We start from the raw sequence: 22,410 nt of genomic DNA, 5'->3' as shown, positions 1-22,410 counted from the left end.
AGATAAACAATCACTTTATCACAATCAAACTCAAAAATAAAATACGATTCAATCTTTTACCTACTATCACACAGTGTGGATAGTCATTGCTTTTGCAACCTCAATGAATGTCACAGGGACATCAAATAGAGCTTTCTGAGTTGTTATTTGTCATTTGACATACCACAAAAATTTAAATATAAATCTAAATTTACCATTTTAAAAAAAGTCCGATGATAAGGGTGTGAAAATTTTACCAAACCAAACAATTTAATGTTTTTCGTTTTAATGTTGAAAAGCAAGAGAATCATCTTAAGTTCATTCAGAACCAACTTAATGAATAAGCAATTTGTTTCGACCATCTTTCTGGCTACGTTTTAATAACTCAATACCAAAATCTTGTTGTATACTTATATTATACCTACAAGAAGATAGAATAAGAATATGAAGACCAAATGCTAATACTGAACACCCATGCTGGTTTATTCCATCTCTAACTACCATCAGAACTTGATACCGAGCACCGTTAACTGCTCCTCCTTGTCAGAACGAGCGTGTTGTTCTCTTCATCAGGAACCAACAGAGGGCTGTCGAAGTGGCTTCTGCCCTTGAAAACTGGATGTACATAAGCATCCTTAAGGTAGGCTCTCAAGTTTAGGTTAGGCTCTGTTGCCCGTTCTAGGGTATCTTTGGTCATTGCATCCTGTGTTTTAATAATAAAAAAAGTCACCAAGACAAAGATCAAGGAAGAAATATGATATTTTTCCTAAAACCTTGATCCAAATTAAATGGCTTCATAGAAACTCTAGAATTCCAAAGTGCATGTTACATTTTAGCAGTATCATGTAAATATATTCCTTTATATTGATGTTTCATCAAGTTTAAGTTCTGCAAACTCTTTTCTTTTAAAAGATTAATGTAGATCATAAAGCAAAGAGATCCTCACCTGCAACGAGAACCTTACAAATGCAGATTGGAAACGGCCCTTGCAGTATACATGAAACCAAATGGTCAAAATAGGAAGAGGAAGAAGTGCAATTGTTGACTTCTCAATGTTCTTTGTGCTCAACAATCCCATTAGAAGAAATTGAGATATTAGTAAACCAATAAGCAGACGTCGATGCACATCTGGCCAAAATGAGCCTCCACTCTCATATCTTTGATCGTACACGTTGATGACCTTGCAACATGAAACAGCATTGTGAACCAATAACGGATGAGTATTACACCATGAGAGGAACATTTTGCGATCATAACCATAAAAAGCAGGACATATTGAATATTGGCGCAATACGCTTCATTGTAGCCAAAAGAGAGGTTGTCTTATGGGGCAAAAGGCTGCCCCTACCTCAAAGGGATGTGCTATACCTTTATTTCACCATATTAATAGTTGTTCGACCAGATAACTCTGTATGATGAAATTAGCCCCTTGGATTCACTCCGCTTAATAATTAATCAAGGATACTATTTCTTCATCTTGGATTGGTCTACATGTACGGTATTGTACAACTATAAAATATCTATGTATATTTCCAGCATTCATATAAAAATTATGTATGAAAGGAAGAAAACAAAATGCTTATGTATATTTCCAGCATTTATTTAGCATCTAATGGAATGAAAGGAAACCTAAAAAGCTTCATATAGCTTAGAAATGCAAAGACAATAAAATAGGTTGAATAGTGTACCTGGTGACGAAATACCACATAGGAAAAAGCAAAGAAGATGATGACAAAAGGAAGAAGTACAGGTGTGACAGCAGAGTAAACAAGTCCAAGCAAGAAATAAAATTGTATCTTTGGTTCATATGTTGCAAAGTTCAAACAACCAGGATCCATTGCTTCCTCCCTATCTTGTTCTGTTTTCACTAAAAACATATTTTTCAGGTGGAAAATGACTAACGGTACTAATCTGAGGATTTCTGCAGCAATCCCCGCCCATCCATCAACCATTGTATAAGTAATGAAAAAAGTGGCTTTCATTGGGATAGATTCACCAACAGTTTTTGGAATCCTGCAGTACAATATCTCTAGTCAATCACACTTCCATATTCTGGTATGTTAAGATAAAATAGAATGATATAAATAGCATGAGAGGAGGGGTTTGATTTCAGGGGTGCAGACATAATGGTATGCTTATCAGCATAGCATCAACTCATAAACACATGAATAGAGGATCATGGCAGAGAAAAGCATGCACTGTGACTGAAAGAGTATGATAGGAACTAAAGAGTGAAAAAGTGAAAGAAAATCAGTGGCCCAGCATGGATTAAAAACTATGAAGGTAATATGTCTCAGTTCTGGTCACAAAAACATAGAACGGATTTATAAGAATACCTAATGAATTGGCATGTTGGAGTCCAGTACAAATAACTAAATGTCTTTCAGAATATATAGCAATCATTGCTTCTCAAACTTAATAAGTTTCTTGTTGCGGTAACCTGGGTTTTTAACCACCAACTTGTCTCAGTATTCAAACTGCATGTGTATATCATAGTATTAAACGTGTTACCCCGTCCATTTTTTTTGGAAAGAGTTTGTACATACTCTGTTGGAGGCTGGTGAAGGAAAGTTTTAAGCTGCTGAAATGCCGTGCCAGTGATAATACTTCCAAGAAATACATTTACGAGAAGGAATAGGTGATATTTCCCAGCTGATCTTCTATCCAAAGATGAGCGTGATGAAAATCCTTCTACCTTGGACATCATCATAAGAATTGTTGGAAGTAGAATGAGAAATATCTTTAGTACAATCCCAGGGAGAAACCCTTGGATGAAGGACCTGACAGACTTCCTGAAAATGCATTTTCCAACAGTTGAAATTTCACATACATCAAATCTCAGTCGTTAATAATTGAAAGGAATGGTAAGCCTAATGATTATGTCTAAGATATCAGCCTGTGGCGAAGATCAGGAAATAGACCACAGCTGCTAATATATTCATTTTCTTAACTTTTTCTTCCCCTCCCATTGAGAGCAAGTTATGCATTAAGCAGGTGAAAATATTCTACAGGTTTTCTCTGGAAATTACACCAAAAAGAAGTTTAACTTTTCAGCTTTGCAAAGCCAGAAATTTAACTATTTTACTTGTTGCAAATAACAGGAGCAGAAGTAATCGGTGCTATAGTGTGTCCATGAGGTTCAAGAAATTAACAGTTAAATACTTCTTTCTTTCCATAACAATATATATTATGTAGTGCAAGATGCCATCCCTATCCATGCCCTGCTTGAGAAAATGGTTAGACGAGATGGAGATGTGAACCAGGATTCATTTAGGTCAAGCACATGAATGACTGATTATATGGAGGAAAATATTGAGGACATATAAAGAAATGTGACACTAATAGAACAACACTGACAAGGAACTTACGTTTCTATTAAAGGCGTCAAGAAAGGAAAAACCTTCTCAATCCCTTCAATATTGGCTAGAGATTGAACAAAAGCTATAGGGATCATGAAGAAGAAAATAAGAAAAAAAAGTGCAATGGCCATGAGCAACCTTCGAATGGTGAGATCAAAATATGGTATTGCAAGATTCCTCCAATAAACATCACGTGGCTCAGGGGCCCATTCTGTCAACCAAATTGTTGGGTTATGGGATAACTGAGTTTGAGCACAGACAGCAGCCGCCCATCGGGACTTGAATGAAACAAATGCTGCTCGAACTATGGCCTTTGGATCACTCAGGACTTTTTCTCTTCCTAAAGCTTCCTACATAACAATAACAACATTACAGTTTTCCCTGTAACTAAATTACCCATTAACATAAAGGGAAGAAACAACAAACTCTATTGTTGTCTTTGACAGCATACAGCTTCATGTTTTTTCGTATTCCTTATTAAGAGAAGAGAAGAAAAGAGGAGAGAGAATATGATGTTTCCTGGAAGTAAACTTTATATGATCTTATTGTATTGTTGCCTTGCTCCTGTCAATTCTTTCCTTAATCGAATAAGAAATGGAGAAAAAAAGTTGCCTCACGTGTCAATGTATGTGTGTGTGAATGTAAGGAAGGGAGTGCGTCTTAACCAAGAGAGACAATATAGCAATTTCCAAAAGATAGACTCTTCATTGGAAACTTTAACCATCTAACACGGTTTCAGCATCAAAATAAGAAATGCTATTAAAAATTATTTCCCTTTAAGCCAAGAATGATTATAGCAAAAAAAGATGTAATGACAAATTGTCAAAGAATAGCAGGTACAAAGCATCACATGAAACAACAGTGGAATTTAAAAGCAAAAATCCCTGGTACAGTCGCTACAGTGCACTGAAACTTACTGCTTCACTCAGCTTCTGAATCTCAGAAGAGTAATAATCGATTGCATCAACTTTAGTGCCAACAACACCACCGAAACCTGTCTATAATAACAAAAAATTTGATAATGAACTACGCAGCTAAAAATCAATATGGAATAGTAAATTGCTTTGCTGTACACATCAACTTTATTCTGCCAAGAAATGGAATGGAGCCAAACAAACGTTAATAGTAAGATTGTTGTGCAAAGATATTACCCTTGTGGTCGGCCTCTTTGAAGTCCTCTCATACTTATTAAGGTAGTAAGTATACCAATTTTGTAAACTCTTCTTCTTTTGAACCAATTTTGCAAGCTTATTTGCGTTATATACAACCTATCAAGTTACAGAGTAAAGTAGTTTATGTTATAGAAACTTATATCACTGGCAAATAGAAAGATAGTACTTCTAGACACCATCAGTTCCAAAATTACGTCTTATTATTTTCTATGTTAAACAGCCTATTATTATCCTTTCCTGCACCGGTGCTACTTCAAACTAATTTACCGGCTGAATTATCATAGGTGATGCAACTTTTCAAAGAAACACACCTGATGAGTGAGATAAGAGTCGGGGTGATTTACACGAAAAAAATGTTCAATGTGCTCACTAACTGTTTCATCAGGATCAGGAGGAACATTTCTCACTAGAACCTGCGAAACATATTAAAGCAAACAAAAGAAAGGAAAATTAAGTGCTAAAGCTGGGATAAGACAGAAATGCTTCAGATACATGCACATGTACATTGATTGTTTCAAACATGACAGGCAGCTGCAAATAATTGTTACAACTCACAACTGCCATCTATCTTACACCAACAGCATGTGACCCTCTAAGTCGATCAACTTTAGGTAGAATGACAGGGTCCTCATGGAGACACCATGATTCTATAATTGACTTGCACAAAACTGGGAGCTTTCAAGGTTGAATCTTTAGTTTTAAGATGGAGGATCTTGTTTACAGAATGGGAGAGTGCTACCTCCCATCATATATCCCAAGGCTCAATGTACCCAAAACATTTTCAGTTGAATAAAGGAGCAATGATACGAGTATGTCAGTTGTTATAAATTATAATAAAAAAATGATCCTGGAAGACCAAAACTGGGGGATGAGAAAAGAGGGGAAAAACTAGAAGAAAAGTGCCAAATTCAATAATAATGCAATGCCATTGACAAAGATACTTGCAAAAGCTTGATCAATAGGAAGTTATATGACAGTTCATGTTATACTAGATGCACAACTTCATCATGTGCTAAAATACTTGATTAAGACAAAGCAAACCTTTCTCTATTTAATTGTATAATACGTTAGGGAGCATAACTTTAGGTTATCTGATTCAGATATTACGCATGAATGCATGATTTGTCTAGTCAGAGACTTGAGTATCTCTATATTCATCATGAAAAACATCTTAGCCTGCAATTTTAATACGAATAAAATATTAAATACCATTTAATGATGTTTGAAAATTTTAAGGACAGCCTTTTGAAGCTGTTGCGAGACATCCAATCTAAGTACTTCAAATGTTCAAGCTAGATATGGTGCCAGGATCAGGATATGCATGTGTTTTTATGTTTGCAATTAGAGATTCTGGTGCACTTAACAGATCAGCTTGTATAAGATAATCAACAGTTGTAAATAACAGCACAACAATATAGGCATTAAGCAATGAACAGAGCAAAAACTCACAGTGAATTGATCAGGACGACGATTTTCTGATGCTAGATACCGTAACCTCATAGCAGCTACTTCTTTGTATTCAACATATAGCACATAAAATGTCCAAAGTGCAAATACATATGACATAACAATATGCACCCAGAACCTGAAAAGGATAAACTGAAACCTCGTAACAGAGAAATGGAATAGATATTTCGTGCAAAATGAAAACTTTACAGTATAACAATACTCGGGCAAATGTAAAAGCTGAAAAGGAAAAGAGACAAAGTACTGTATTACTTGGATGAGGGCCTAAAACTGGATTTTTATCTCTAACATGCCTCGTGCACAATCCTTTAGAAATGGAAGTGCTAAGCACAAGCTTTACTTTTGCCTTGTGCTAATAATACAATGATGGCACCAGATGTTTGAACCATTCAACCCTAAAATGCATGTTACTGCATGAGGACCTTGAGAACAGGTAGCAACAAACCAAAACAGTGTAAGAATCAGATTTCAGAACTCCAAAAAGGAGATGGAGTACAGTAACACGGTATTTAATATAGTTTGCAACACCTCCTCAGAGCTGCATATAACATAAATATTGAAATATTAAAACCTGTCTCACATTCTGCTTGAACAAAAATTACATCACTAGTGTTGTAGGGAAGGCCTAGTATTTAAAAATTAATCTAGACCCCAATTTTTTTCCAATTCTGTAACTGATGAATTCCAGATGACAATCAGGGTAGGGTATTTCGATAAGAGAAGAGCTAAAGAAAAAAAGAAAAAGTTATTCCTGACCTTTTTGATCCATCTGGAACATTTGATATTGACAGCTTGTCGATGTCGTTGTATGCTAAATTCTTGACACCCTCTAATGTTTCCCCCGTCCAATTGACAGGTACCAAAACCAAAAAAGCTAGCACAGCTAAGGGGCCAATTACTTTCAAGCTGCACATAATCGGCATCATAATCATATTATGCTGCTTAACCCATAGCAAACAACAATACGAAACTGTAAACTGTACACTGATTCGAACACAATTATTTCGTATTATTCAGTACATCATGCATCATACTTTGGGGGGGGGGGCGGACTTCGATATGTCGCTTCCAAATTATCGTAAAGATTAGTATATTATTCGTTTCTATGTCTAATTGCACTTTTTGTTTGGCAAATAACAGAACAGAACCATCAACCCAACGGGTATCTAAAAAACTGACCCGAGAAGGTAAATTCGAATATATACAACAGAATCGAGCCCAGCGTGATCAATGAGCTCGAGTTCAGGCATTCTCAAAGCTGCAGGCATCCAATTCAAGAATTTAATGTATGTCCTCCAATCTAAGTTGACAAATCGGGTTAAGCATACTCCAGATCTCCTGGGGCTGTTTCTTATCCTCCTTCGATACCATTTCGGAAAGTAAACCCTATCATTAATTGGTTGAAGCCTCAATATTGCAAAAGCCACAAGGAATGCAAATGCAGAGAGAAGATTCAAAGCAGCTGAAACAGATATCTCTCGGAGGTTCGCCATTTCTTTCCTCACTGGTGCAATTTTCCTTGAATAAAAAGCCACTGAAATCTTGGTTATACCATCAGGAGATTTCGGGTAATAATAACAATGAGAAACCAGAGGAAGAAACGAAAAGCCGACCTGACAATGGCGAGGCCTTTTCTGAATTGGACTTTCGACGAAATTGGCGACGAACCAAAATCAGATTCAATTTTCTTAGGAAACGGAGATGAAATTAGTGGGTTTTTTTTTTTTCTTGTTTTCCTTTTTTTTTCTTTTCTTCTTCGCTTTTTTCTTGACATCAAATAGATTTGGAAGAGTGCAAATGCAATGGCGGCAAAAAGCACGGAACTATTTAAAATTTTATGGGATTACCCCTTTGATACTATGGTCTTTTTGGTTTCTTCACGCCCTCTCTGCACACTCGGTAGGTAAAAGTATGATTTAGATTGTACTTCAAATCTGATGTTTATATAGAAGGTATGATAATAAATTTAGTTTTTAATTTTATAAATTTTGAGATTAATAAAATTAAAGGATAAAAAATCTCAGTATTAATTTAAAAAATCAATTAAGTTTTTTAAAATTAAAAAAGTTATTTAAAATTATAAACAAAATTCATAAAAATTATAAAAATATATTTTTATTAAAACCAATATTAACCCAATAAAAGAGTAGGGTTAATTTTAAAAAATTATAACCATTTAATTTTAATGGGTTGTTATTTTATTTTATTAATAATTTTATAATTTTATAAGTTTTTTATAATTTTATGGTTTTTAATTTTAAAACGCTTAATTAATTATTTTTAATTTGTTAGTAATTTTTTACCTTATTAGTTTAAAAAATTTTATTTACTTTCAATAAAAATAGGGTTCAAATTGAATAAATATGTAAAAATTGAGGGTTAAATTTATTATTATACCCTATATATAAATATCAAATTTTAACTGAAAAACTATTTTACTCACTTATCTAATATATCTAAATAATTTACTCATTTTCAATAAAAACTAAAATACAGTTTAAAAGTTTTATCATACTTTTACCCTCCCAGTATTAAAAGATGGTGGCAAATTTTAATACTGCAAACGATTTTTAACTAAATTCATTGGGAGAACATTTATAACAATGTACTGATTTCCTAAAAGATGAAAGCATTTTCCGCCAATAGTGGCAATTTTTAATACTAATAACGTTTTAAAGTAAAGTCATTGATTAATTGATGTAATAAATATAGAAACTAATATTGAAGTTTAAATTGATTTTTTATTTGATATGTATTTTACTATTTAGGTTTTAGATTTATGATTATCTCTTTTAATAATATCGATATGTGTCTTCTTTAAAAATGTAATATATTTTATTATTACACTAAATACTTGTTAATACATTCCATTTTAATATAATATTAGATATCTAATAGTAATCCAAACCGAAGCCACATGAAATTGGCTCAATGAAAGAAAATAAAAGAAAAGTTATAATTCTAACAATTTCAACACATGAAAAATATAGTGAATAATTGTATAAAAAATATTGTTATTCAAATTTATTTGATGTATTTTTTCTAATTATTATTTAAATAGATTTGTAATAATTACATTAACTGTAACCAATTTTTGGGGAAAAAATAAATTCCCGGATACCATTAATTTCCATTCTAATGACCCATGATAATCAAATGAGAAAAAAGAGAATAGATAATAAACATAAAAATTAAATTCAAAATATTTTTAACAATTTTTTATAAATTCGGATCATAATTATATTTATATTTCGAATCTTAAACTAATTAATTTGAACTTAGACATTTCTAGTACCGATACGGGGTGATAATATTTTTATTTTCATGTTTTAGGTTTTTAAAATTACAAGGAATGAGAATAACATGAAGGGGTTAAAATATAGGAGAGATCAGTCGTCCAAACTAGGAGCTCTTCTGAATCATGATAGCGTTTTGCCTCGTTATCATTAGTGAGTGACACTAAGTTGGGTGAGTCACGTGGATTTGCTTCCACCTTTTGACCCTTCCACACCCCTCTCTTACCAGTTTCCGCCACCCCCCAAGTCTTAACCTACGCTCCCTGCATTTTAGCACTTTTCCTTTCTCACTGTTACTTAACCTACACCCTAATCGTGTACTTTAGCAATACCCCACCCCCTCCATTTTGCATATTCTCTTTAGTGATTATCTTTCTATTTCAAAACCAAGAAAGGAAAAAAGAACAAAAAAGCACTCTACAAAACAAAACAAAAAAAAAACTAGGGTTTTTTCTTCATTTCACAGAGTATCAGACTTTGTTGCTCACTCACTTTCGATTCGAGGTGGGCGTTTCAAATGCCTTCAGAATTTGTGCCAAATTGCTGCGCCGGAACCTTAGGGAGTGCCAAAGTATTATGCCTTTTGGGCGATTTTGGCGTGCCTTTGAGTTTGGGATAATTGTTTTATATATACTCTGATGGCGCCCAGCCGAAGGAAAAGCGCCAGTAAGGCGGCTGCTGCGGCTGCCGCTCGCCGCCAATGGAAAGTCGGCGATCTTGTCCTCGCTAAAGTCAAAGGTTTCCCTGCTTGGCCTGCTACGGTATGCCAAGACTTATATCACTATCTTCTATTTTATCCTGTTTTAAATCTCTGTTATGCTGGAATAAATGTTATTGCCTTAGGTTTGTGGTTGCATGTGAGTTTTAATGATCCTTTTCTTTTGTTGATTTAGTGGCATGATCAATTCTATTTAGCATATGTTTATGTGTTACTAGTGCATTAATCGGGAGGAATTCTTTGGTGGGTTTCTATTTTGTTTTACTGATTAATATTTAACTATGTTCTGAAGTTGCTTTCCCCGAATCCAAAGGGGAATTAAGTGTTTGTTAATTACAAATTTGAATGCATGAGAAATTAAATTAGAAATCTTTTCGCTAGTTTTATTTGAAAATTATATTTTAGGGAAAATTGAATCCTTGGTATCTCAGTTCTGCTAGAAACTAGAAAGTACTTAAGAGAGGAGACATATTTATCTTTTTTCTGTAAGATTTATTTATTTCATATCTAACTTCTTTACTTTTGATTTCTTAGTAATATTTTTTTTTCATATCTAAATTATAAATCTTAGAAAATACTTTTGATTCGTATCTAACTTCTATTTTGGGAGGAAAAAGGACAAATTTGACTAACATAAATAAAACAAAGGGAAATTGGTCCAAAATTTAATACTATGCCCGTAGTGTAAGTGGTATTAAGATTACACCCTGCATTCTGGCTTCTTGACATTATTTGACATTATTTGGGAATGTGAGATTATGGGGTGGCTGTAATGTTGAGAATCAAAACAACCTAATCTTATATCAGAATGATATTATGAGGGTTTAATGTAACATTAGCGAACCAAATGCACCTTTAGGCTTATGTTTCTAATTGATGTGGCAGGTAAGTGAGCCTGAGAAGTGGGGCTATTCATCTGATTGGAAGAAAGTTATGGTTTACTTTTTTGGAACACAGCAAATGTAAGTACACATTTGAATATTTTCATTTTGTTCAATTTATCCTTTCGCTTTGCTTTTCCTTCCTATTTTTGCCCCCTTTTATTATTCTATGAAACTTGTTTATAAGTCATGACAAGTTGCATCTTTGGATTCTCTGTTTTTGGTTTTTCTTGTTGATATTAATGCAATATTATGAAAATGTTTCGTTGACTTGTGTTATTTGATTATTCCAAGCAAATATGATTTGGATGGGATCTGTCCTTGTAGCATATTGTCTAGATTTATTGATCTATATATTTTTATCATCCCAACGAATGAGATAATTTGGATTTAGGACGTCCTTGAAGGGTAGAAGCATCTAACATTCTATTTCTAGATGATTTATTAAACTATATTGACAACTAGAGGTTTTCATGGGCTAGGATTGGGTTTATATTTTTCTACCCTGGGCTGGCTCGGCCTGACCCATTTTGCTGTTATACAATTGCATAACATTGATCTAATAAAGAAAACAAAGCTCAAACGTAGGATTATGGTGTGGTAGAATTTGGTCTACTAAGTGGTGATTTGTTTATATTATTCTAAGAGAGTTTTGTATAGGAACTTCATCAAACTGGGAGCTTGAATTTGTCAATTGCTGAATTTTGATGAGGTGAAGGAAAAAGGACATCTCTCTTTGGGATCCTTTGGATCATGGAATGTTGTATGGTTACCAGTGGTCATCTTGCATTTTGTAATCACATAACTATGTTTGGTTCAACAACATTACGTTGAGCTGGTAATATTATTACCGACAGTGCCAAGATTCAATAATATAAGGGGTAATCTTAATACCAATCTTTATTACTTTGATAACATGAGATTTGTGACAAATTTACCATCATTCTTAATGACTTTGATCCATTTTTGTTAAAACCAAGACAAAGAAATAATAAATACTAATAAATTAAACTCTTCAGTTCTTTTTCCTTATGTATATTCGTTCAATTAACAATCTAACTATATTAATTTATTTATATTTATTATAAGAGAGTTTTGTCTATTATTAATAGTTGAGGAAACTTAACATTTGTTTATTACATTACATTTTATTGATTAAATTACCTGAATTTTTAATTAGTTAATAGTATTACAAGTGAGTTTTTTCCATTATTCAGTGATGTTGCTTCCTAAAAACCTTATCATCAAGAAGTGCTCCTGAACAGCTCTCAAATAAACCTCTTTAAATCATCCCAAGAATGGAAAAGCAGCTTACTCACAGTTCACTGTTGCTTCAACTGTTTCCTTTGTTTTCTCTTGCATTAATCAGTTTTACATTATTCCATAGCTGGTTTCTTTTCTTCATGCAATGGATGAAAATTTCTGTTTTATATTATGTTGGTCTGGTAAACCTCTCATTTGTTTGTATTTTCCTTCTAAGTAATGTCTAATACTTTTCACTGGAGCTTGCTGCATCTAGACATAAAGTTAAAACTCCATATTGTAATTTTCAATTATTGATTCATGGATTGGGTTGTTGAAAGCTGTTGTACATTCATTAGATGATATTAAAAGTGAGTCTTATTAAGGCCTCAGTATCCTCCCAGTGACATGAGCTATCTTTTCCAGATTGTAGATTAGATATTTTCTTTGTTGTTATCCAATGTCTGCTCTATACTTTGTTTGGATTGTCTTTAGTCCTTCCACTTTATCTTATAAGAGTTAACCTGATAATAGATTTACAGTTCTCATTCAGAGAACCGGTAGATGGGTTTTTAAGGTGTAGAGAGTTGTATTCTGAAATGGACTTTTTGGGGACTCACAAGTGAATGCATGATGCATGCTTAGTTAGGATGCTACCATTCTAATTTATATTTCCTATAGGTGGTTATGACATTTCTTCCCGTAAATTTTTTTGTACACGATAGAGACATTAGGAAAGCTAGAAAATGATTTTTAGATTATCAAATACCTGAAACATTAGTGGTATTGTTTTTAGATTTTGTAAATCTCAATAGTTATCTGATGATGCTGATGTATAGTAAGATTTTGTCTTCAAATTTAGAATCTCTAAAGACCTGCAAAGATTTAAGGAGTCATTTGATAACTTGGGTTTAGAAGTTCCTTGGTATATCTATCAGCTGTGTTGTAACATTCTTTGACCTAATGATATTTCATCAGCGTAATTCTTGATGTGGATGTTCTGTATAACCTGTTAAACAAATGAAAAAGGTAGAGGAAAGAAGACAAATGCTTCCTTCTAATGTGTAGCAGAACTTGTATGTATGATAAGAATGTTGTCCTAATTTGTTATCTAAATTACCATGTGTGGGCTGCCCTTGGGATTAGATACATGGAAATATAATGGAATACATAATTTTAATAGGTAGTTTTGATAATTACTGTATAGAAGTCTTATACATCAAAAAAGCCCTTAAAAATGCAAAAAAAATTCAATTAAGCCTCTGTATTAAATTCGCACCCAATTAAGCCCCTCTATTTAAATTTCCGTCATTGACCACATTGACCGTTAGAATAAATTGGCAGACCAATCAAATGATGACACGTGGTAGCTTATAGTTTAATGTAATATTTTTCCCATAAAAAACAGAAAAAAATATAAAAATAAGAAATATTGAATATTAAAATTAAAATTGATATAAACTTATTAAAATTATAAGTATTATAAAAATATAAAAAATCTAATAAATTATAAAATTAATAGAACTTATTTAAAATTTAAAAAAAAACGTATTAGAATACTTAAAAAATAGAAAAAAAATTGTAAAAAAATTATAAAAAAAATTAAAATTGATATAAACTTATTAAAAATCATAAAAACTTGAACTAGACCGGTTAGCCCTTTAATTAGTAAGGGTCCTAGTTCGGGGAAAGCAATTAGATTGATTGACCTAGGAATCGGTAGGCTGAATCGATTTTTTATTTTTTAATATTTTTATCAAACCAAAATTTCATTATCCAACTATTAGCATATGTAAGAATGACATATTCTAACCAAGGTTTGCAGAATCGAACCAGTGGTCGAATCAATTAGGCCACCAATTTGGTAGTTTGATTGATCTGTCCAGTTCAATTAAATAAAATATATATATTAAAAAATAAAAAATCGGTTCAACTGTCTGGTTCCCAAGTCAACCAGCCTAATGTCTTTTTACCTTGCCGATTTCGGTCTAATCGGTCCAACTCAAGTTTTATGAATTTTTTTTATAATTTTTATAAGTTTATATTAATTTTAATACTTTTTTTATAATTTTTATGATTTTTATAGAATTTAATACGTTTTTATAATATTTTAAATATGTTTTATTAATTTTATAATTTTTTTATAATTTATTAGAATTTTTATAATATTTATATTTTATAATTTTTAAATAATATTTATAAATTTATATCAATTTTCAATTTTTAATTAATAATTTTATAATTTTTTCTTATTTTTAATATTTTTAGGATTTTTAATCATTTTTATGAGAAAATATTAGATTAAACCAGAAGTTGCCATGTGTCACCATTTGATTTATCTGCCAATTTATTTTAACGGTCTTAATTGATTATTTTAGTTAATAGCAAGGGCTTAATTAGGCGCAAATTTAATATAGGGGCTTAATTGATTTTTTTTGCATTTTCTTAAGGGCTTTTTTGATATATAAGCCTATATAAAATTACTGTAAACATCTTTTATGGGTTGGTTTTTTTTAAGTGGATAGTTGTCTGTTGATGGTTGCAACTGTGTCTGTTCATTTCCTTTTTTTGGATAAATGTAATTTCATTTATCCAAAGAAGCAGAAATCTCTGCTACTGTAAACCAAAATCAATAGAATTCCCCCATTGACAATTGATCCCCCATCTATTCAAAGCCAACAAACAATACTTCAGTCATCCCATATTGACAATTGATCCACCATTCTATACAAAGCCATCTATTAGCATTGTCTACCCTATTAATATTTTTCCCCAACAGTTTAATACGCACAATACCTTGGATGGAGTTGACAACATGTTCTTCATTTCTTTGTATACCTTGAAATTGTCTATAATTCCTTTCTCGCCATATCAAATATATACATGCATTCCATGCAATTTTCAGGATGAGAGTAATCAAGGATCTACCTTTCAATTTCTTGATAGCTAATAGCAACACTTAATTCAACTCATGACCCTTCTTTGCAGGTGGCATAACTTCAAAATCTACTCCCAAACTTTCTTTGAGAAAACACAATTAAAAAAATAAATGGTTTCGATTCTCTCTTGCGGCTCCACATAGCATGCGTGCTTTATCAACACTTAAACCAATAACTCTCAATTTCCCCTTTGTTGGCAATCTATCCAGTTTAGCCATCCATGTGATAACCGTTTGGGAACATTCAAAGAATGCCACAACAGCCTATACCATTTAACTTTTTCTTTCTTTCTTCTAATCTCCCTCCAAATGTTACTTTTGTATGTTGAGGGCATCTCTTGCAACCTCTCTTAGTTTTAAAATACTCTGCCAAGTCCAGCTGCCAAACTTTCTGTTAGGTAAATGCCAAAATGACACTTCCTTTATCACATACGCATAGATCCAAGCAATCCAAGGTGAACCTTCTTCCCTCAAAAAACTTTTAATATGCTGAATTAGACAAGCCTGGTTCCATCTTATTAAATCTTTCAGCCCAAGCCTCCTTCTGAATGCCTGTTCTTTTTCTCTTCATGCATAATTCAACTTAGTTTATTTTGCATTCACAGTTCACATATGGGTATCTTTCATGCAGAGCATTCTGTAATCCTGCTGATGTTGAAGCATTTACAGAAGAGAAGAAACAATCTCTTTTGACCAAACGTCAGGGGAAGGGTGCAGATTTTGTTCGTGCAGTCCAGGAAATTATTGACAGTTATGAGAAGTCAAAGAAGCGGGATCAAGTTGATAACTATAATTCTGCTGATGGAGTTACTCAGGCAAATTGTGGGAACTCAGGGGACTCATCTGTGTCAAAGGATCTGACTGACACTTGTGAGGCAACCGAGATTGCTCTAGCTGATGCAAGAATTGATGCTCTGCATGAAAAAGAATCAGTCTCGGAACAACCTTTAGATACATTACTGGTTAAAGAAGAACCTATTTTGACCACATACTCGTCAAGAAAAAGATCTGGAATCGTACAATGTCAAAAATCTATTGGACAGCAGAAGGCATCACCGGTTCAAAGAGGTAGAAGCTCAACAAGGGTGGAATCCTCTAGATTCCAGAACTTTATGATGTCATCTAATGATGGTAGGTGTGTCTCTAATGTATCAGCAAATGTGATTCAGAATGGATCCCAAAGGAGGAAAAAACAAATCAGGAAGTCTACAGATGCATCTGAGTGCGATGATGTGGACTTACCTGTGTTAATGCTGAATGGTAGAATTGATGAAAATGGGTCTGATATTGCCACTTTTGATTCTGATGCGGGTAGTTTTAATGATGGCAGCTCTATGGATTGTAGTTGTAAACCTGAACACCCTGGGACTGTTGTTGAGTGTTTGGAGGGAGATGCTGAGTTGAGCAACGGGCTTGATTTCCAAATAAAGGCTCTCGTCATTAAGAGAAAAAGGAAACCATTTAGAAAGCTGGTGAACATTGATCCTGCTGAGCCTCTTGCAGAAGCAGATCTGAGTTTAGGAATCAGTAATACGAGACAAAATTTGCAGAATACTTGTGATAATTTAAATGAGAGATATTCCAAAGATGATGGAGATGAGCACCTACCGTTGTTGAAAAGAGCAAGGGTTCGCATGGGCAAACTGTTAGCTGCCGATGAGTTTGTTAGTTCGTCACCAATGGAAGAAAAGCCTATTAGTGAAGGCACTGTCAATTTATTGCATTTGCAGCAGATGAGTCCATCAAGCAGTGACAATGATTCTCCTACTGAGAGAGACTCTTTGTCGTTGAAGGGTGCTTTGATTAATGTATCACCTTCAAAAGGTGACAGTGAAGTTCAAGGGAGTAGGCTGGAATCCATGAAAGTTTTAAGAAATCAGTTAGGGTGTTTGGCAGGCGGTGAAGCTGCCTTGCCTCCATCTAAACGCCTCCATCGTGCTTTGGAAGCTATGTCAGCTAATGCTGCTGATGAAGATCAGGCAATTGCTGAACTTTCTGCAACCATGAAAACATTAGATGATGAAAGTCACGACTCTCTGTTGAGTTCTCATGTAACTGTTGAAGACAAAGAAGCTAATGTGTTGGAGGAACATGGCAGGGATTTGATTGCTAATAGTGATTCTGGCATGTTTTTCGTATCAAACTCGATGCCTTCAGATAAGTTTGTTGAATCTTCTGTGGAACCACTTGTTTGCTGTCAACCTGTGAAGAGTCCTAAGAATCAAAAGCATGTACTAGATGAGGATGTCTTTGTGGAGCCTATGAACCATGTTAGTTGTAATACTCATAACAGCCAATGTTTAGACCATTCATCCCCTAATCCTGAGAAAAGCCAAGCTACTTTCAGATCTAATTGTGGTTCTTTATATCAAAAGTTCACTTCAAATGATGATTTGGATGCTGAACCTGCTGGCTTGAGCAATTTCGGGGCTGAAAATCCTGATGAACAGTTTAATACTTCAGAACATGCTGACATGAGTTCTGATCCTGTCACTGTGACTGGGAAAACTTGTAAAGTTTCTCCTCAAGATGGCTCCAAAAGTGAGCCACTGAAGTCTCAAATTAATGACAGCAGCTTAGTCAACAGCATGTAAGCATATTTATCTTGCTTTTATCACAGTTATTAGGTGAATTATATCTAGAAAGTAATATAGTAGAGAATTATTTGTTTTGAAGTATGCCATGAAATTTTGCATTTAACAGCCTAACTTGAACCTGAAATCATGAGAGTGATCTGTTATTAATTTGCAGAATTTGGAGTATGATGGCAGCTTACTGTAACCAAATTAAATAATCATGATGTGTAAACCTCATGAGAATTTAGTTCACTAAGGGCTCTTTGTTAAGCATGTTTTCCAAGTTTTTTTAGTGGATATCTGCTATTGATTTGCAGAATTTCCCCTTATTTATGTAGGCATGAGGTTGAGGAAGAGTTTCAACCTGAAATGAGGCAGAAGACAACTTCTAGTTTGAATCTTGATGACAACTCAGACAAGGATGTTGCGGGTGCCCAGTTAAGTCCATGTTCAGCTGATGGAGTAGATTCTCCTGCGCGGGTCTCTCCTTCAAATGCCTCTCTTTGTCATGTTTCTACCTCAGATAGTGCTAGTATTGTTCATAGCAATGGGTATTGTAGTCCAAATGTCCATTTGTGTCCCAACAAAGTTTTATCTGTTTCAAATGCTGACGATGAAGCCAAAGCTGATTCTGTGACCTTTGAAAGACCAAAATCTGTCAGTAAGTGCAGTACTTACACTGATGCACAAGCTGTTCTGTCGTCTTTTGAAAATATGCTTGTGATCTTAACGAGGACAAAGGAGAGCATTGCTCGTGCAACACGAATAGCAATTGATTGTGCCAAATTTGGTGTCTCTGCTAATAAGGTAGATAAAGGCATTTTGTAGACTGTCAAGTTATCAGAGGCATTTTTACTTATTAGCACTTAAATTGAAATTCTTCATAGATAAACTTTGGCATTAACGTTATTTATTCATTCGTTCCCCTTTTAGGATTTCTTTCTAGACTAATACTGTATATTCTGAATACTAAGAGAGCGCGCATGCTAAAAGCATGTACAGATGATATACCGTTATCACAAAAGTTCTTATTTTTTATTTTGAAATTCATTGGTTTCTTCTTTTTAATCTAGGTTGTGGAAATTATTGCTCGAAATTTGGAGAGGGAGTCGAGCTTACACAAAAGGGTGGATTTGTTCTTTCTTGTGGACTCCATTACTCAGTGCTCCCGGGGTTTGAAAGGTATTATTTGTATTTATTTACTTTGTGAATTTTTTATAATTTAGCAGCATGTTAGGTGTTTGGTCTGTAAGTTATGGCTATGTGCTTACCGAATTTGGTATCCAGGTGATGTTGGTGATATCTACCCTTCAGCTATTCAAGCAGCACTTCCTCGTCTACTCAACGCTGCAGCTCCCCCTGGACCTAATGCACAGGAAAATCATCGGCAATGCTTGAAGGTAGGTGGCTTTGATGTTTTTATTTTTCTTTATATTTTGTGTGGATTGTTGGTTTCTCACCTTTTCTCTTTGATGTAGGTTTTGAGACTTTGGTTGGAAAGAAGAATCCTTCCAGAATCTGTTGTTCGGCACCATATACGAGAACTTGATTCACTTAGTGTTTCATCTTCTGGTGGTGTCTTTTCTCGTCGTTCAGCTAGAACAGAGAGAGCTTTGGATGATCCTATTAGAGACATGGAGGGTATGCTTGTTGATGAGTATGGCAGGTCTATATTTCAGTATCTCTTCAACTTATGGTTACTTTAAACATTCTAGATCTGTGTTCCTGAGATTTGTTTTTTCTTGCCTCAGCAATTCAAGTTTTCAGCTCCCCGGATTTTGCATGCCTCGAATGCTCAATGAGGAGGATGAGGGTAGTGATTCTGATGGAGAAAGTTTTGAGGCTGTCACTCCAGAGCACTATTCTGGAGGTCCTGAAGAACAAGAGGCAAACCCTGCAAGTGAAAAGCGCAGACATATTTTGGAAGATGTTGATGGTGAACTTGAAATGGAGGATGTTGCTCCTGAGATTGAAATGAGTTCAACTAGTTGTGCTGCTGGAATCAATACTGCACAAACTTTGCAAGAGCATTGTGATCAGCATTTTCCATTGCCATTTGCCCCACCTTTACCTCACGATGTGCGTCCGTCATCACCACCACTGCCATCATCTCCACCTCCGCCACCCCCTCCACCGCCTCCTCTTCCTCCACCCATCCCTCGTCCTATTTCTGGTCCCTACACAAACAATGTTGATTCAACAATTCATACAAGTATACAGGTAGGTCCTTGTTTGTGTTCCTTTCAGTGGTTTCTTATTATTATGACAATGATGATAACGTAATAGTGAAATACGTTATTTATGTAGTCTTGTTCTTATTATATTTGCAGGAAAGGCAGGATGATTTGAGATCTATGGTTCCACCGTCAGTTGCACCCAGAATCGATTCAACAGTGTGCACCAATACAGTCCAATATAATGGTCCTGATCCTAGAAATCCTCCTGTTATGCAGGTTTCAGATTGTAATACTGCTTTTAACAGTTGCCCAGTGCCTCCAGTGAATAACATCCAACAACCTGATGGCCAGAACTTTCACAATGCCTACCCTCCACAGCCTCTCCTTCCTGCACCTACAAATCAGTTTGCATATGTTAATTCAGCCCCGCATGTGAATTTGATGAGGGATGCACCTCCTCCATACACTGACAGATACTCTTCACTAAACTTCGATGGTGCAAATTATTATCACAGCCATGAGAGAATGAACCTGGCCCCAAATGAACCTAGAGAAAGCTGGAGGTATCCTCCACCACCTTTCTCTGGTAAGTTTCTTGAATCATGTTTTGTATCAGTCTACTGTTATCATGCCTTGATTTGTCTGATGAGACCTGATTCTTTATATTTTCTCCTAACAGGACCCTGGTATGCTGATAACGCCAATTCATCGTATGGCCATGGCCATGGTTCTTATGGTGGGCCCCAATGTGAGCCAACAAGGTTTCCAAACGAGGGATGGGGCTTCCGCCCTCCTCCAATGGATCACAGAAACTTCTTTCCTGGCAGACCACCTGCAGAAGGTATGGTTCCCATTGGATCAAGAGGTTCACATTTCTCCTGTGAGATTGTGGTTTAAGTTGGACAAAGCTCTCTCTCTCTATCTATGTATGTGTTTGTGTGTGTGTGTGGATCATTTTGCATTTGCATACTTTCTAGATACCCTGCATTCAGGTAGTTTTACGTCGGGCCTGATACTTGAAGTCTCTTTTATTTGTTTCAGCTTCTTGCATTTGGCAGCCAAGATGACCTAATATTAATCAGTTGCTTTAATTGGTATGTCATATTTTAGTGATAGTTTTATCATATCTTTCAGAAGTTCTCTTTCTCACTAGTTTTGTTGTCATGAATAGGTATTAAAACCCCCTTTTTCTTTTGGCATGGGTTCTGCGGCTTGTTGAAAACAGCTGGGAGTTTTTGCATGCAATGAACCGATAATAGGATGAGTTGAGCCGAAGATGAGCGTGTCAGCATTGCTGATTCTGGTTTTGTAAATATGTAAAATCTACCACCGGGCAGGACAGTATGATTGGGAGAGTTAGGCTATCATCGTGTATCAAAATTTTATTTTGTTTTTGTTTCTTTTTGCATAATTTATTCTCGATCAGCGCCCCAATTAAAGACCTTTAGCAATTTTTTAATCGGGCCATTCCCTCTTGACCTTTTTTTCCCTATACTTGGTTGTAACAGTACTATTTTATTAATACAGTGGCAGGCAGGCAGAGTTTCAATGGATGAATCTAGTTGTATTCTTACTGTTGATGAACTGTTCTTATATATACAGGAAAAGAGTCGTAAAGTCTAACCTAAAAATTAGGATTTTTATATTTCAACTATAAATAAATTCGGAGCTTTATAATTTGCTTGAGTTATGCTTGTAGCATTGATTTTATGATTAAGTTTGTGGTGGTGCGCTTGATAGGGGATAATATTATTCTTTTCGAGAGTCAGTTATGATTTATTGGTTATAGAGCAGTTGCTAATCCGGTATTGCGCGTGGGCAATGTGGTCGTTTCTGAAGAAAGTATTTATACTTGTATGTACTTCTAGGGCTTGATTTTAACTATACTAATGAAAAGATGATAAGACATACAGTTATTAGTGTCCTAGCATTGACGGATGTTGAAATTATTGAGTGATATTATCTGTCGTAATTTAATGTCAAATTAAGTTCTCTGGCACACTTGATTAGCTTGTTGTCAAGAAATTTAAGAGTATTTTCAATTTTTTTATTTTTAGTTTTTAATGTTAATAATAGTTTTTCTTATATTTCAATCCTTTTGCAAAACTATTTCATTGGGAGTTTAATGGTTTATTTGAATAGTGTAGGAAAATGATTATGGTCACATCTTAAAGAAAATATCAATTGTTTTGGTTGTCGTGATGTCGATCCATCATCCTAGGGGAGCAAATTTTCAATTAGAAATCAACCTAGAGCAATTTGTCAAGAATGTCGCAACATCAGGTGTGTTGTGTCGCGACACCGAGCCCCGATGTCTCGACTCTAAGCCTTCGAGGTCGCTACTCCATTGTTGATGGTTGAAATGAAGGAGTCGGGGTAATTATTGAGGGTATCGTAACACCAGCTAGTCTGGGCCACGACATTGAGAACCCTCAAGCCAAGATTGTGCCTTAGAAGATGTTGCAACATCAAAAACTGGGTGTCGCGACATTGAAGCCTAACGAGGTGAAAAATATGCAATTTTGTGTCCAACATCGACTTAATGCACTCCATGGGTATTTTTGTCAAATACTAAAGGCACACTTGATGCCAAACATAAAAGAGT

General features: G+C 34.7%; 2 protein-coding genes across 9 annotated transcripts; one reads left to right on the top strand and one right to left on the bottom strand.

Annotated features, from left to right (window-relative positions):
* Window positions 1-230: 230 nt before the first annotated feature.
* On the bottom strand, window positions 231-7,879 carry LOC105803086 (CSC1-like protein At4g02900). 5 transcript variants are annotated; one of them, XM_012635073.2, is made up of 12 exons: window positions 7,591-7,879; window positions 7,157-7,511; window positions 6,734-6,883; window positions 5,960-6,095; window positions 4,822-4,923; window positions 4,490-4,606; window positions 4,256-4,336; window positions 3,348-3,688; window positions 2,526-2,771; window positions 1,668-1,992; window positions 926-1,159; window positions 231-682 (listed from the first exon to the last, which is right to left on the bottom strand). In XM_012635073.2, exons 2-12 carry the CDS (start codon window positions 7,468-7,470, stop codon window positions 506-508), a joined length of 2,223 nt encoding a protein of 740 aa, XP_012490527.1. In that variant the 5' UTR covers window positions 7,471-7,511; window positions 7,591-7,879; the 3' UTR covers window positions 231-505. The 5 variants fall into 5 exon arrangements, with proteins under 5 accessions (XP_012490527.1, XP_012490526.2, XP_052478968.1 ...); XM_012635072.2 differs by having other exon boundaries at window positions 7,157-7,495; XM_052623008.1 differs by having other exon boundaries at window positions 3,477-3,688; window positions 7,157-7,495.
* Window positions 7,880-9,435: 1,556 nt separating this feature from the next.
* LOC105803087 (protein HUA2-LIKE 3) lies at window positions 9,436-21,362 on the top strand. 4 transcript variants are annotated; one of them, XM_052624340.1, is made up of 12 exons: window positions 9,436-10,034; window positions 10,877-10,953; window positions 15,684-17,642; window positions 17,967-18,435; window positions 18,702-18,810; window positions 18,916-19,028; window positions 19,107-19,294; window positions 19,380-19,848; window positions 19,959-20,391; window positions 20,485-20,731; window positions 20,847-20,899; window positions 21,031-21,362. In XM_052624340.1, the coding sequence occupies exons 1-10, from the start codon at window positions 9,912-9,914 to the stop codon at window positions 20,700-20,702; spliced, it is 4,158 nt and encodes a 1,385-aa protein (XP_052480300.1). In that variant the 5' UTR covers window positions 9,436-9,911; the 3' UTR covers window positions 20,703-20,731; window positions 20,847-20,899; window positions 21,031-21,362. The 4 variants fall into 4 exon arrangements, with proteins under 4 accessions (XP_052480300.1, XP_052480299.1, XP_052480302.1 ...); XM_052624339.1 differs by having other exon boundaries at window positions 20,977-21,362; XM_052624342.1 differs by having other exon boundaries at window positions 9,437-10,034; window positions 20,485-20,646.
* Window positions 21,363-22,410: the final 1,048 nt, after the last annotated feature.

The sequence above is a fragment of the Gossypium raimondii genome, chromosome 11 (genome assembly GCF_025698545.1).
Source record: "Gossypium raimondii isolate GPD5lz chromosome 11, ASM2569854v1, whole genome shotgun sequence".
Classification (NCBI taxonomy): Eukaryota; Viridiplantae; Streptophyta; class Magnoliopsida; order Malvales; family Malvaceae; genus Gossypium; species Gossypium raimondii.
The sequence above is the reverse complement of the archived record's forward strand: the minus strand, read 5'-3'. Positions and strand labels throughout refer to the sequence as shown.